Source organism: Periplaneta americana, chromosome 1, assembly GCF_040183065.1.
Source record: "Periplaneta americana isolate PAMFEO1 chromosome 1, P.americana_PAMFEO1_priV1, whole genome shotgun sequence".
Taxonomy (NCBI): Eukaryota; Metazoa; Arthropoda; class Insecta; order Blattodea; family Blattidae; genus Periplaneta; species Periplaneta americana.
This window is the reverse complement of record NC_091117.1, coordinates 176,753,515-176,769,377: the sequence shown is the minus strand read 5'-3', so window position 1 is coordinate 176,769,377 and position 15,863 is coordinate 176,753,515. Positions and strand designations below refer to the sequence as shown.

The window sequence follows — 15,863 nt, the reverse complement described above, 5'->3', positions numbered from 1 at the left end:
GGAATTGTATTGGTGAATACGCCCAATTTAGTCTACTTTTCCTATTTACAATTATCATACCTAAGCAAAATACAGAATTATTACAAATACATATAGGCCTACATGGGTTAACCTAAAAAAAAAAAAGAGAAAAAAAGATATATAGGCCTATGCATAATATGAATATAGACCACCTCTGTGGTGTAGGGGTCAGCATGCTGGTCTCTTATGCAGAGGGCCCGGGTTCAATTTCCGGTCGGGTTGAATTTCCTGGTTGAGGTTTTTCAGGGTTTTTCCTCAACCGTAAGGCAAATGCCAGGAAATTCGGGCCACAACATCCCTGAAAATCACCGGTCTCATTCATCACCGAAATCATATTCATAACAAATCAGTGATATATGCATTTGCCATCTAGTTCACAACAATAGAACCAGTCTCAACAATAGTACACAGGCCTTCGGATTTCAACCAAAGATTAACTCGCGATATGACCAAAGATGTTAAAGCGAGTATAAATAACAGCGAAGAAAAAAAAAATATATATATATGAATATATTACAATTGTGAGTATTTAAAAAAAGACAAATGGTTAAGGCGAGGTATAAATATTTACATTTTATAAAAAGTTGAATGATAAGTATGTATAACCTAATAATAAATGCATTCCTACAATTGTTCAAAGTCTAATGAATTGATGAAAGTGATGAATGATTGAAGATGTAATTGTATGTATGTATGTATGTATGTATGTATGTATGTATGTATGTATGTATGTATGTATGTATGCATGTATGCATGCATGCATGCATGTATGTATGTATGTATGTATGTATGTATGTATGTATGTATGTATGTATGTAGCCAAAATTCAGAAATTAAAACCGCAAGAAGATGTACAGTATGTAAGTTTTATGTATTTCCGCAATTTTTGGGTTTACAGAATGTTACGGACGGTACTGTTGATCCGCACTTAATCATTTCTCGGATGAGGCTTGGTTTAATTTAAATGGTTATGTGTATTTACAAAATTACAGGCCCTGGAGCGTAGACAGTCCTCGATAATTCAACAAGTTGCCTTCTATAATGGAAAAGTTGGGGTGTGGTGTGCTGTAACTGCAAGGCGCTTAATGGGACCCATATGTTTTCAAGACACTGTAAATTCAGAGACGTATCACACCCAAATGTGTAATTTAAAGAGAACCACGGTGCTCGCCAACACCAGATTCAGAACACCTGCTCTAGATTATGTCGTTAGGAAAGTCCAGAAAAAGAGAGAGGGTTTGAAATTGAACGGGTTATATCAGCTGCTTGTTATGCGGATGACGTGGATATGTTAGGAGGAAATCCATAAACTATTATGGAAAACACTGGAATTTTACTTCAAGCAAGTAAGGAGATAGGTTTGGAAGTAAATTCCGTAAAGACAGTGTAGGCCTATATGATTACGTCTCCTGACTAGAACATATTTTGGAATTGGAGTATTAACACAGTATGAATATTATTTTCCAAATAATTAACATTAAAGGTTCGTTGGATTTTGGTAAAGGTGCAATATGGCCAATAGCCAATATCTGTTGGATTGAGACTGTATTTAACACACATTCATTAAAAACGAAAAAAAAACATGCAGCTCTCAAATTAACACTTTCAAATTATTAGTGGAATGTTGAATTCTCCGTCTTTTGAGTCCACTAATGTAATCAGAACACCTGGAATACCATGTAATGTAGCCTACTTGGATATATAACAAATTCAAGTGAAAAAAAATCTGAAAAACTCAGAATATGAAATTCGCTATAAAACGATGCAATAATAGCGCAGTCTAGTATATACAGTCACGAAGCTCAATATGTAATAAATATCCATCCATAGATAGTTGCTAACCACTAGGATCGCTACTATCGCCTCATTACAGACAATGCGAAATAGTACCTGCACAGTCTATTGTTCCTAGCAACCTCGCAACTCAAGCTTCGTGACTGTATATATACTGGACTGTAATAACAGTAATAATTTGCGAATGTGTTCATATTTCGCTATTCGAACTCTATTTCGCGATTTGTCGCGATTGTTTTATCCACATATTATTAATCAGAATCACTTAATTCGTAAAGATTAGCAAAAATCTATTTTATATCTATTATGTCGTGATTTTCGCGATCTCCATACATACCCGGCCCTGATGATGCATTAATTTTACTTCTTTCATATAGTAACAGCTTACCGATAGCATTCCTTGTGTTCAATTATTTATTGGAAGCTGAGCTCGGACACACGATCCAGGCAGCAGTGGGCGTGCAGAATGATAACATTATGCCAGCGCCATAGATTGCGAATGGAAAAATTTGCGTTGAATAGTCATTCTAACTTTGTCTTATGTATTTTAAACTTAAAATTTTGTTAAATTAAACGAGTGTAATATTTTTAGCAATGTAACTTTGATCTTATTGATAGAAATTTACCATCAAAATAGAAATGTTGGACGAATCCTAGCTTGTAGCCCTCAGACATTTATTTATTTATTTATTTATTTATTTATTTATTTATTTATTTATTTATTTATTTATTTATTTATTTATTTATTTATTTATTTATTTATTTATTTATTTATTTATTTATTTATTTATTTATTTATTTATTTATTTATTTATTTATTTATTTATTTATTTATTTATTTGTTTGTTTATTCGTTTGTTCGTTTGTTTGTTTATTCGTTTGTTCGTTTGTTTGTTTGTTTGTTTGTTTGTTCATTTATTTATTTATTTATTTATTTATTTATTTAAATCTACCACCAACAGAAGCAGGCTTCCAATTACAGGTGGCTTACATAGATACACACACAAAGTACATAATAAGAAAAAAACAAACAAAACAAACAACACAAACGAAAGAAAGAAAATACATAACGGTAATAGATGCTAGAATATAATATTGCAGTTAATATAGTGCCAAATGTCAATATAACGATGCAAAATTATTGAAAATCTAGAGTAAAAACATTATAATACACTTCTTCATAATTTAAATATCTAAGGAAGTACAATTCTTTTTAATATCGTATGAAATTTTTCAACTGTTAAACTGAAATCTAATTGAGAATCACAGTTTAAAGACAGAGAGTTGTAAGTATTACACATAACAAACAATGGAGAGTTCTTGAAGAAAACAGTTCTAGGAATGGGAATGACAAAAGGTTGCCTATGACGTAATTCTGTTTTTTTTTAATATTGAACTGAAGGAATTTAAGAAAATCACAGTTATTCAATATACCGTTAACAGTCTTATAGAGTAAAATTTGACTATTTATTAATCGTCGAGGTTTTAAAGTTTTATAATTAAATTAAAAAAGTAACTGATTATATGAAATTTGCTTGTCATAGGACTACACGTGATGTTTTTTTTTAATGTAAATAACGTAAAAATCTTTTCTGTGTCCTTTCTATTTGCATCTGATGGGACTGGAAGTGAGGTGACCATATTATAGACGCATACTCTAGCTTACTCCTAACAAATAAATAAATTACAATAAATTAAAAAAAAAACATTATTGTGGGTAAAATGTATGTAAAATGCATTTTAAGCCAATCTATGGAATAAAGTGGAATTTCGGGAGGGTCCCTTACAACCCAGCACTGCGAGTTTTCAAAATCTATTGCTCTAACTCTCAAGCTAGGCGCATTCCCAAACCCACACCGGCTGACTACCCAGGTTTAGGGCAGGCAACCCCACTCGTCCCTAGGCCAGTACTCTTGCGTCGAGTCGTTCGGGGAATGCTATGGAATGATGACGAAATGGAGAACTGTTGACTGAATTATGTAGATGCCTAATATGGGGAAACGAGAGAACGCCAAGAAAAACCCTAACTGCCACCATATCCGCCATAAGTGTCGATGAAAAATCTCAGACTTCACTGGAACTCGAATCCGGACCGCTTGTGAGGTAGACTTAAGGTATGACCACTCAGGTAGTATGGTAGGCCTATACTTAATCGATTTGTGTTGAAGCTACGGTAATCCAGTTTCGAACATGAATGCTCAGCATTCAGTGTGTGACCTTCTACATTGTCTTATATACATTTCTTAAGGGGATGCGCTACTGAATTTTCTAATTTCTACATTTTAAGAGATAATGTATTGAAATTTTAACAGCATATTATGATCATGATTATGAATTAATCAGGAAAATTTCAATGATCTAAGTCAAGAAATAACTCTTTTAAAAATAAAATTTGAAAATAACACGTTTATTTTGGAAACCGTTTTTTGGAATCTAAAACAAGAGTTTTCTATGTTTTTTATAGTGCATATTATAGCTGAAACACAGGTTGTGGTAATGGAGCATTGGAATTTAGCATATGAAGAGTACAATAAAAAAAACATGACATTTCTTCAAAAACTATCATTTTTCAGTAGCGCATTCCCTTAAGGCATGTGTCCATCGAATGTGTTAAACTTGAAACATCTGAACAGACCATGAAGACTTACCTTTTGTTGTGGATAAACTGTTGAAGGGAAAAAACTAATACAAGTATTAAATATATTGTAGTACCTATCTGGTCATTAAAAATTAAAGTGTTTAATAAATGAAGATACAAAAAATAAGCTGCATTAATTTATTATATTATTTGTGCTAATTCTGATAGAAATTACATTTATATCAATTACGTTGGAAAGTGATTCTGTTTTTACGTTGTCTCAGGTGGTGGTGTTTAATCACCTCACCGAAATGCGTGTAATTATTAAATATTTAACGAATTTTCATGTACAGATTTTCATATCAGACTATCCAGTTCATATGCAATAGAATAGGTACAAAGAGGGAAAACGGCTTTAGAAAACTTTAAGTTTATCCCGCGAATATTTTACCTATCTTCCATTATAGGCCTACAGTACTTAAATTACCATCTTCATACGAAAGTGTCTGACCTTACCAATAAGCACTCAAATATGCAATAGGGACTTCATGTCTGATCACTATAATGAAGGAAAGAAATGGAACATCTCTATGGAGGGAGTATGAATGGAAGACGGTTATAGTAATTCTTGCAATGGTATGCTGTTATCTGCTGCAGTAGGGGAGGATGTGATACCTAACACCAGCTCCACCCCCAAGCCTGGACCTGGCACTGCCTGGCCTAGTATATCTGACCATTAGTCGCAAAGGAGTAGTCATCGAGGTGAGTACTAGTCTCTGTTCTCATCCATAGTTGCACTAAACTCAAGTTATTGTTGGCAATTAGTAATAATCGAGAAGTACTTAACTATTTCTATTATTTGCATAATAATAATAATAACAATAATAATAATAATAATAATAATAATAATAACTTTCTTATTTCCTACATGAAACTGATTTCTAGTGTTGTAAAATTGACCAGAAATTTGATCAATATAGAGTAAAAGTCAAATATATTTTCTTAAAGTACGTACCAATAAAATTGAAATGCAACAGTTTTCTTTTGTTTTCGTCATCTCTTCTTTTATTTTAACTTTATCTTGTACTAATTTCAATCGTTTTGCTGCTTAGTAGAGAAAGAATAGCAGTGTATTAAATTTATTTCTGTAGAAATACACTTTTTTGGTTTTCTGATCATGCTTTTTCTGTTTTCTGAATTAATAAAAGTTGACAATGTCAAGAAGAAATGACAAACTTAGACTGTTGTCCTTTTTGTCATAAATAGGATTCCTTTAGAATAGATAAGTCTGTATCATATAAATATAATTGGCACGTGCACATACAACAGTTGGAAAATATGAAACTTATCAAATAGAAATCACAGTATAAACCTACAAGACCCCGAAACATTAGTAGACCAAACAGAAAAGATGAGAGATGAATTCTGAGGCAGAATGGGCCAACTTGTAGATCGTGATGATGATGATGATGATGATGATGATGATGATGATTTGTTCATAGATTTCTTTTTACTTTTCTAATATTGTATTTGCATTATATTTCTCCGATACTTCTAATAACCAATATCGTTTCCTGACCACTCACTTCGTTTCTTTTTTCTGCCAGTATGTCATATAATACAATGGAAGGGACAACAAAATTCTACAGCGGCAACTATCAAGACTTCCTAAACATAGAAAACTTCAAAATATCAAGGTAGTTAGGAATAAAAGATTACTAAAATCTAACTTTCATCCACTGGACCGTGCCTCAGCGCGATTATCTAGTTCTGGAAACGGGATTAAGTTCCTAATCGCGACTGGGACGTGTACATACAACCATGATTAGGTCGATAATCGCGATCAGTGACTGTAGTCAGTCGCTAGTATAAGACCCCAATAAACGCCCCTGTCTTTTTTTGTGCCAACACATATTTTGCTCAAGTGACAATGGAGAGGAGTTTTTGACTGAGCTTATGCTTGCACATAGTAGGTCTATCGGTTAGACATCCAGGCAATTTTTCTGCTTTTGGAGATAGTATCTTTCTGACATTTTATATTATTACATTTGCAGATCATGTGGGCAACGACCAGTGCTGTCTTGTTGACAGCACTTCTTCCTTTTATATATGAAGCAAGAGGACAGGTTGTTTTCAACACACAGTGAGTATATGTTTCACAGAGCAACTAGTAATCAAGTTGAGAGTAAATTACTAGCAATAGACCTATGCATTTGTTCTTCTAAATCCTTGGGTAAGCGTGGGTCTCATCAGTAACTGTTTAATAAAATAGGCTACATTGTAGTTGTAGCAAGAAAAATAAAAGAAGGTGAACTTTCGAATTCTAAATGAGACAGTAGAGCAAGTGAACAGCTTCAAATACTTGGAGTGTACTATAAGGAGTAACATGAGCTGCAGCCAGGAAGTCAAAAGGAGGATATCAATGGCAAAGGAGGCATTTAATACAGAAAGGAGCATCTTCTGCGGACCTCTGGAAAAGGAACTAAGGAAGAGACTAGTGAAGTGCTTTGTGTGGAGTGTGGAATTGTATGGAGCAGAAACATGGACATTACGACGAAATGAAGAGAAACGAATAGAAGAGAACTGTGGATATGGAGAAGAATGAAGCGTGTGAAGTGGACAGACAGAATAAGAAATGAAGTTGTGTTGGAAAGAGTGGGTGAAGAAAGAATGATGCTGAAACTGATCAGAAAAAGAAAAAGGAATTGGTTGGGCCACTGGCTGAGAAGGAACTGCCTACTGAAGGCTGCACTGGAATGAATGGTGAACGGGACAGGAGTTCGGGGCAGAAGAAGATATCAGATGATAGACGACATTAAGATATGTGAATCATATACGGAGACTAAGAGGAAGGCAGAAAATAGGAAAGTTTGGAGAATGCTGAGTTTGCAGTGAAAAACCTGCCCATATTCAGAACACTTATGTATGTATGTATGTATGTATGTATGTATGTATGTATGTATGTATGTATGTATGTATGTACGTATGTACGTATGTACGTATGTATGTATGTATGTATGTATGTATGTATGTATGTATGTATGTATGTATGTGCGTGTGTATGTATGTATGTATGTATGTATGTATGTATAGTTGAATATAATGGCTTTGTTTTTCAACTGACCCACTTGCACGATACAATATTAAGAAATCACAATACAATACTTGTTGACAGTGTAGTATCCTTTAAGTACCAAGATTAATTTTTCAGGCCCCGTATAGTGACACAAGATGGCCATCTGCTGCTGTTCAGTGGCCTGGACCGCAACATCACTTTACGCACTTCTGGTCGAGGGTCTGTCAATTTGAACAACGATAACCTTGCTCAACTTGTAAAGACGGTAAGAACTATGACGTAGTAACTTTACTAACAAATCTGACATAAGATTTATTTTTATTTCATAGATTTTATATGTATGCGTATAATCCATTTAACACTTTTATAGCTACAAGCATTTCAGTTATAATTACACATAGACCCCTCTCACTGAAGTAAAGGTTAGATTTGCCTATCGTAAATCTACAATACGGGAATCGTGGCTTTAATTTTCTTCGAAAGAAAGCCATAGACCTATCCTTAAGATACAGTTTGGCTTGGGCTGTTTTACTCTTTTAAACCTTGGTTTTTATGAACCGACGCATGCGGGTTGTGAGGTGCGAGGCCCCCCTCGCACAAATCCGGACTACACGAAAGATAGTGAGTGGTTTCTATAACTGCAAGGTGCGAGGTCTGCGCACCTCGCAGTTATAGAAACCACTCACTATCTTTCGTGTAGTCCGGATTTGTGCGAGGCGGGCCTCTCACTTCGCAACCCGCATGCGTCGGTTCAGAAAAATCAAGACTTTTCTAATTTTAATAAAATACTTGTTTCTTTCGAATAGGCAAAGTCTGCATCTGAAACAATACAGCAACTTCGTACGAGTGTGTTGATCGAACTGGAACAGAATGTGAATGACTTGCAAAATACTGTTCAAGGGCCTCAGGGCTTACAGAACAGACTGGCTACAGTGGAAAGAAATGTGAGAAATAACTCCGCACCAGGCGTGGTAAGTTGAGACAACTAAATTTAAAATAAAATATTGATACTCAATAATCATTCACTTAGTTTTCCACCAACATGGTGACAATATAAGGTAATGATTTGAGCAATGTTAACAGAACAGAAGTTGTAACATTTCCCATCCTCATTGTCATTATTATATGAGCAGTTCAGGGCAAAAGTGGTGTAAGTCAAAGTTGGGTAATGAGGTTTAAAGTAAACATTCTGTAAAATACAGCGCAAAGTAACAATTAATATATCCTTCTTGCTATCCACTGACTACTAATAGGCCTAGTTTAAATAAATTGAATAGAAAATTGAATAGAAGAGACAACACCTCATAATATTCTTAATAGTTCTGATTACGAAAATCAGTAAAACTGTATAAAGAGTCTTTGAGATATTATCTTTAAAGACCATGTGAGTGCGTGAATTAATGTAAAGTATTCTTGTTGAATTCAAAATTATTTGTAATGCCTCAAAACACACGCACATATTGTTATGTTACAGGATGGTGCACTGGGAAAAAGAGTCACCGCCATCAATAGAAGGGTATGTATTTGAAAAGAAAATGGCAGGTGGTCAGAATTACTATTTTGCGAGTAATCCCGTGTAGAGTGTAGATGTTTGATCTTTATCAATGTTACAAGTAAAGATTTTCATTCTGTACGAATATTACAGGAGTTGGGTCACGTGTTTCTCTAAAAATTATGAAAAATTCCTATTTGAACTTACACAAGATTCTCCATGAATGAAAGAATTTTAGTTTTGTCCTTTAAATGTGCAGAAATCTGATCCGAACAAAATGTAACTTTCTGTTCTGCAAAGGAATTTTACAATGTTACATTTATTCGGGTCAAATTTTTGCACATTTAAAGGACAAAACTAAAATTGTTTCAATCATTTAATATCATAATACACTGCTCTTTTAATTGACTATATTGGAAATTAAATCAATGGCTCTCCCAAAACACGCTATGAAATGTATTATATAAAACAATTTTTATCTGGAAAAGAAAGCAAAAATAAGCAAAATTGTATTAAACTCTCTTCGCATTCAATTCATTTTTTAGTTAAGAAGTCAAAAAATAAAATAAATGCATAAAGCCCTAAAACAATATATCGGTTAAAGCCCTAAGTGAATAATCTAATGATATTTTATTCTGGTACCGGAATTTCGGCACAACTTCAGACATGTATGTGAACAAAATGTCTATGAGGAAGATTTCTTATCCCATTTTTAGTCTACCATTGCTCCATCATCTCCATCATCTCCATCATTCAAAAACGTCCTCGTAGTTTAAAAGGCCCCACACAATTCCAGTCTCACAGTTGCTGTTGCAATCTAGTAATGAAATGCCGTGACTTCACTCATAGCTGGTATTATTGGAGCGTCAAGTCCGGCAATTGCGCACACTGCTCACCACCAATGAATGCAGCAGCAACCCATGCCACAACGGAGGCACGTGCATTGACACCTACAACGGATTCTTCTGCAGATGTCCAGAGAACTGGGAGGTAAGTACTCAGCAAAACTTCCACAAACACAGTCTTTTGTTATCATTGTTTTATTTGCTTCTAGCGCTATCAGGAACTCGTTGTTCTGATGTCTTGTTATATCATAAAATAATTTATGCTCGACCATGCCGAAATGTTGTAATTATACACCTGATAGCAGTCCTTTAATGCATGTCATTAAAGTACACCTACTCATTAAAGTACAGGTGTTCAGCCAATGACAAGTCAACTTACAGGTGTTCAGCCAATGACAAGTCAGCTTTGTACCGTTATAAAACCGCAAGTATCGATTATTCTCGGATATGCAATCGAAAGAGAATTAGCGAAAAGTCACGGAGGCTGGAAATCCAATACTGTCGCAGAAGGTTATGTTCTGTTACTATAATAATTAGCGTTAATTGTAAATAATATTCAAATAAATTCAATTTGTCATCTCGTTTTTCAATGTCTAATTTAATTTCAATGTTATATCAAAGTTAATATTTAGTTTACTCTGTAGGTTATTAAAGGCTATCTGGACATCTGTTCCTCGGAAAAAATCAATACTTTCGCGTCTGCGCACAACTCACAATTTACGAGGTATTGCTCAAGGTCAATTAGATACAAATAAAATGAATAATTTCAAGTTAGAAATATGGTCGAGCATAAAAAGTCGTATGAAACTCGCCTATAATGGTAATTAAGAAGCTCGTATGAAAATTATGAAACTCGCTTGCGCTCGTTTCATAAACATCCATACTCGCTTCTTAATTACTATCATTATAGGTTCGTTGCATAATGTACTATTAATTTACTATCAATTTTATTGTAGTGAAAGAGAAATAAAATAGCTGTTATTTTATGACAAACATTCAAGTCTCCCAATAAAATGAATATTGTTTTTATCATGACTAGACAGTGGATGCTGGATGACTTATCGTTGAATGTAAGTGCACATTTACTATATGTTACATTTTTTTCATTCAGACCATTGTCTCAACAGGTTTTAAACGTAAATAGACGACGTGAACATGCTACTGTATCTCCGTACAGTCAGAAGGAAAAGAAAAATAACGTACTGTAGTACATACCTTGCAAGGTTTAGTCCTCGTCATCATTGATGCAATTACCAACGTTGCAGTAAACGACGATATATTCTTAAGTTGTCGAAGCTGAATCATCTTTGCCTATCACTTAAACAGTTTTTGTATCGAGAGAATTTCTGAATAAAACCTCTAAAATGGGGATCACTCAATTTCTTTAGAGGAATATTTGTACTGAGCATCATGTTGCACATGTCGTTAGATCCGCACAACTAAATGATGATGATGATGACGATGATGATGATGGTGATGATGATGTAGGTGGTTCCTCAGATTTAATTTCAACGCATTTCCTGTGCAATGTACTGTTGCAATGTTTCTCTATAGCCTGAGTTTTTCTGGTTTTTATTTCAATTTTACATACATTACACACGATATTGTCTTCATTAATACATAAAATGTCACTCTCATACTTCTTAATTGCATTAAGTATCTCTGAGCGAATTTAACGTTTTGCCATTATGAATGGATCAGCACAAAACTATTCAACGCGTACTAAATACTTGAGCAGGATAACACAACTGCACACATTGCGTTGCAGTGTTACTGTGAACGGACCGGGGTCCTTCGTTTTGTACGCTACTGTACTCGCCAGGTACACAAAAGACGGACGGCGCGGCACGTGCCATATATTCTGATACGAAATAACTTCACTTTTCCTTAAGTCATCCCGCATCCACTGTCTAATCATGGCCACCCGTCATATTTTTAAACTACAGATCTCAAAATAGTTTTCCATGGTATTCTTGAAGAAATTATCAGTCAGTTGATTTTTAATACATGATTTGTTGAATCATGTCTGTTTGTCGATTTCTGTTAATTTGGTAGAGTGGGATTATTATTTCTGAAGTGCAGACACCCGTAAGGAGAACGAGTTTGTAGGATGATAGGTAAGAATGTTAACTATCAAACAGAATGACCCTCGGCGTCAACATGCCACCAGGGGAGAGATAAAGAGTCACTTGACGTTTATTCACAGCTGTAAGGACGTCTCCACGACTCGGTTCAAGAGACACTTCGCTCAAATTACTCACCACTGGATATCAGTACCTAATGGAAAGCCCTATACCCGAGCCGTTCCGCAATATTTCTCTATCATGGAAATAACCGCCCTTGATCCTCACTCTGCGCCTGATAATCCAATGACAAAACCATGCTTCAGTGGACTTATGATTGATTACAATGTGGCTTCCTGAAGTCAGCAAGAACAGCCGGTCACCGGAGTTTCTTTATCGTTTCGGGGCCAAGGACCACGTACTGCATGTGTATACAGTAAACCGTAAGTAATGTCATTAATTTCAGGGGGTTATTCTTTGAGATATTTCAAACAAAATATTTTTATTAAAATTTTACTCGTGAATAATTTCGAAGGAAAAGTTGCTCTGGAGTCGGGTATCGAATCCGGGACTTTTGGGTAAACGTACCAACTCTCTACCACCTGAGCTACCCAGGAACTCTCCAAACACCGACCCAATTTTTCCCTCTATATCCACCTCAAAGTGGGCTGACAGCCGTCAAGCAACCACATTGAGAGCACACATACTCTGTGTGACTTGAATTGTGGTTTTCTGTTAACGAACAGTGACGTGTATTATGCAAATCGAGCTTTCAGGTATAACTCCCTGCAAAGTTGATTTGAATAATTTCGAGGTATCTGGTAGAGTTCCTGGGTAGCTCAGTTGGTAGAGCGTTGGTACGTTTAACCAAAGGTCCTGGGTTCTATACCCGGTCGCAGAACAATTTTTCCCTCGAAATTGTTCAAATCAACTTTACAGGGAGTTACACCTGAAAGCTCGATTTGCATAATACACGTCACTGTTCGTTAACAGAAAACCACAATTCAGGTCACACAGAGTTTGTATGCACTCAATGTTGATTGCTTGACGGATGTCAGCACACTTTGAGGTCTGTGGATATAGAGGAAAAAATTGGGTCGGTGTCTGGTAGAGTTCCTGGGTAGCTCAGTTGGTAGAGCGTCGGTACGTTGAGCCAAAGCTCTGAGTTCGATACCCGGTCGCGGAACAATTTTTCCCTCGAAATTATTCAAATTAGTTTGCAGTTTTACTCGTTTTTGCTTCCTTTTCGAGATAAAAATTGTTTTATACTAAAATTCATAGCGTGTTTTAAGAAAACCATTGATTCAATTCCCAATATGATCAGTCAATTTAAGAGAGCGATTGAAAGAATTCAGTTTTGATCTTTAACTGTGCAGAAATTTGATGCGAAGAAGTGTAACATTTTAAAATTCGAAAAGTTACATCTCGAAAAGGTGGCAAAAACGAACAAAATTGCACTAAACTTTTTCTTTGAAAAATCTCAAAGAATAACCCCCTAAAATTAAAGATATTACTTATTGTTCATTCTGTATATAGTTTCTATTCCGAGCTCTGTACCTCAACTTACGTGTAGGGACAGTGAGAAGGAAAAGGTGCGCTCTAATCCATGATAAAAGATCCCCGCTGGTGAGACGTATGTATGTGTGTGTATTTATTCACACTGCAAATGGGTATATACCCGGTGGCAGTGGTACTAATTACACTCAATAAGGACAATTAATAATACACATAATAAAAAACAATAATTAATAATAATAATAAAATAATAATAATAATAACAAGGAGTATCCTAAATTAAATGAAGCATGGTCACTTAAAATAATATTTAAAGTAAATCTAAATTAGTATCTTAACCCTTAAGTTCGAACTAAGACCCACGAGTGAGACAGGTTCATACCTGCACAAGTACCTTTCGGCACTACACTTATTTCGCTGTCAACTCATTCAATGCACTGATTCTACCTGATTTCATTAACACTTCTAACCATTTCACTGCTCAAATACTTTGCACAGCCACTTCACTAACACCAACACACTTCACTTGCACAATAGACTTCACTGACACTACACACTTCACTAACACAACACATTTCCTCACTGATAGAACACTTCAAATAACAAGATATCAATTATACACTTTAAGCAGTGTGTATAATATACTACCGTCTATTAGTAAAGGCCCTAAGCCTATTTTTAAATACATTTTTGGTTTTTGGTAAAGCATTTAGTAAGTCTGCAGGTAAAGCATTCCAGTCCCCGATAGTACGATTGAGAAAAGAAAACTTTCCAGTGTCAGTCCTCTGTCTTCTTTCCCTCAATTTATATGAGTGGTCGTTCCTTGAAGAGTAATTTGGCGGCTGCAACCTATTTTTTATTTCTCTCCAGGCAGGAAATTAATAATACTAATAATAGTAATAACTTTAACTAATGATGATAATAATAAACCTAGGCGTGGAAGAGGCTGATATAATAACACCTACTATGAAGGCAGCCTGGAAATATCCCGTCTTGAAGGCGGACGCGGCAAGAACTAATATCAGAGATAAAGCAATAATGGTTGTGATGGTGCAGCGGCAGTTGCGCATGGAATGTCGCCTGGATATTATTGAGAAAGAGATGACAAAGAAGAAATATTGACGTGAGATATGTGAGAAGAAGACAAGCACGACAGGTACCATTAAACAACCCGGTCACCAGTTTGGAGAAACCCAGTTCTGATTTGCTTATACAGGATGTTAGTGAAATAAGCCTTTCCAGAGCGAATAGCTCATGTTATATGTAACAAAAAATTATAATATCGTATTAGCGGAAAGTTCATAACTTTTTCTCAAATGTTTAAAGATCTCTTATTGGATTACTATTGCGAATAGGATCTGATTTTTGTCCATATCGTAATGAAAAAAAAATGTTATGTTTTATTTAACGACGCTCGCAACTGCAGAGGTTATATCAGCGTCGCCGGATGTGCCGGAATTTTGTCCCGCAGGAGTTCTTTTACATGCCAGTAAATCTACTGACATGAGCCTGTCGCATTTAAGCACACTTAAATGCCATCGACCTGGCCCGGGATCGAACCCGCAACCTTGGGCATAGAAGGCCAGCGCTATACCAACTCGCCAACCAGGTCGACATATCGTAATAAAGAATAATTTATCCCTCTGGCGTATTTCAATAGCGTGAACTGTTTTCGTGTAAATTTAATTTTAAAAACCTCTAAATTCAAGTCATAGCACGAAGCGAGCGAGTAGCAACGTCTCGGCAGAATGCAGCTTACGTACGGAGACTCACCGAGTTCATTGACCCTTATAGCTGTATCACGAGTAGAGTGTATTAGCGACGATGTTGCCGGACTGCTGAAACTTCAAACTTAATTTCCTAATTAACCGTGCATTTAATCACAAAATGTAATATAGGTATTCTATTCGTTTACGTGTAGACCTACCCTATCGTCCCTTTCAAGCTGCAAGATTATTTCACTTCCACCCTGTAGAGAACTTACGCCGCATCAACAGTAGTCAACGGTTAGTTCCTGATTTTGCACAATGAAGATGATTCTTTGTACAGACCAGCCCTGGGCATAAAGGGAAAGGAAATGAGAAACCCCGCCCATGTCCTTTCGCTTACATCGCTTTAGAAACAAACGCACAGTAACGAACTGTGAACTGTCACGCTTACAGCCCGGGTTCGAGTCTCGATCAGGTCTGGGATTTTTCGTTGAAAAATCCATGACACTTGTGGCGGAAAAGGTCGAAGTTGAGGGTTTTCTCGGGGTTCTCCCGTTTTCCTCATATTAGGCATCTAGATCATTCCGTTCTCCATTTCGTCATTATTCCATAGCATTCCCCGATCGCCGACCGACGACGCACGAAGGAGGCTGGCCTACGGACGAGAAGTGTTGCCTGCTCGAAACCTGGATAAGCAGCGAACTTTAGTGTAGTCACCCGGTGTGGGTTTGGGAATGTGTCTAGCTTGAGGATTAGTGCAATAGATCATA

The 15,863-nt window shown here is 35.9% G+C and overlaps 1 protein-coding gene across 1 annotated transcript in view; it reads left to right on the top strand.

Moving 5' to 3' along the window:
* The first annotated feature begins 5,073 nt into the window (after positions 1–5,073).
* Cubn (Cubilin) overlaps positions 5,074–15,863 on the top strand; it is a 300,325-nt gene continuing 289,535 nt past the window's right edge. Inside the window, exons 1-6 of the mRNA XM_069832790.1 lie at positions 5,074–5,155; positions 6,448–6,536; positions 7,605–7,734; positions 8,276–8,440; positions 8,944–8,985; positions 9,811–9,951. Of these exons, the coding sequence (XP_069688891.1) occupies positions 6,451–6,536; positions 7,605–7,734; positions 8,276–8,440; positions 8,944–8,985; positions 9,811–9,951 (564 nt within the window). The 5' untranslated portion in view covers positions 5,074–5,155; positions 6,448–6,450. The remainder of the gene's footprint in view (positions 5,156–6,447; positions 6,537–7,604; positions 7,735–8,275; positions 8,441–8,943; positions 8,986–9,810; positions 9,952–15,863) is intronic.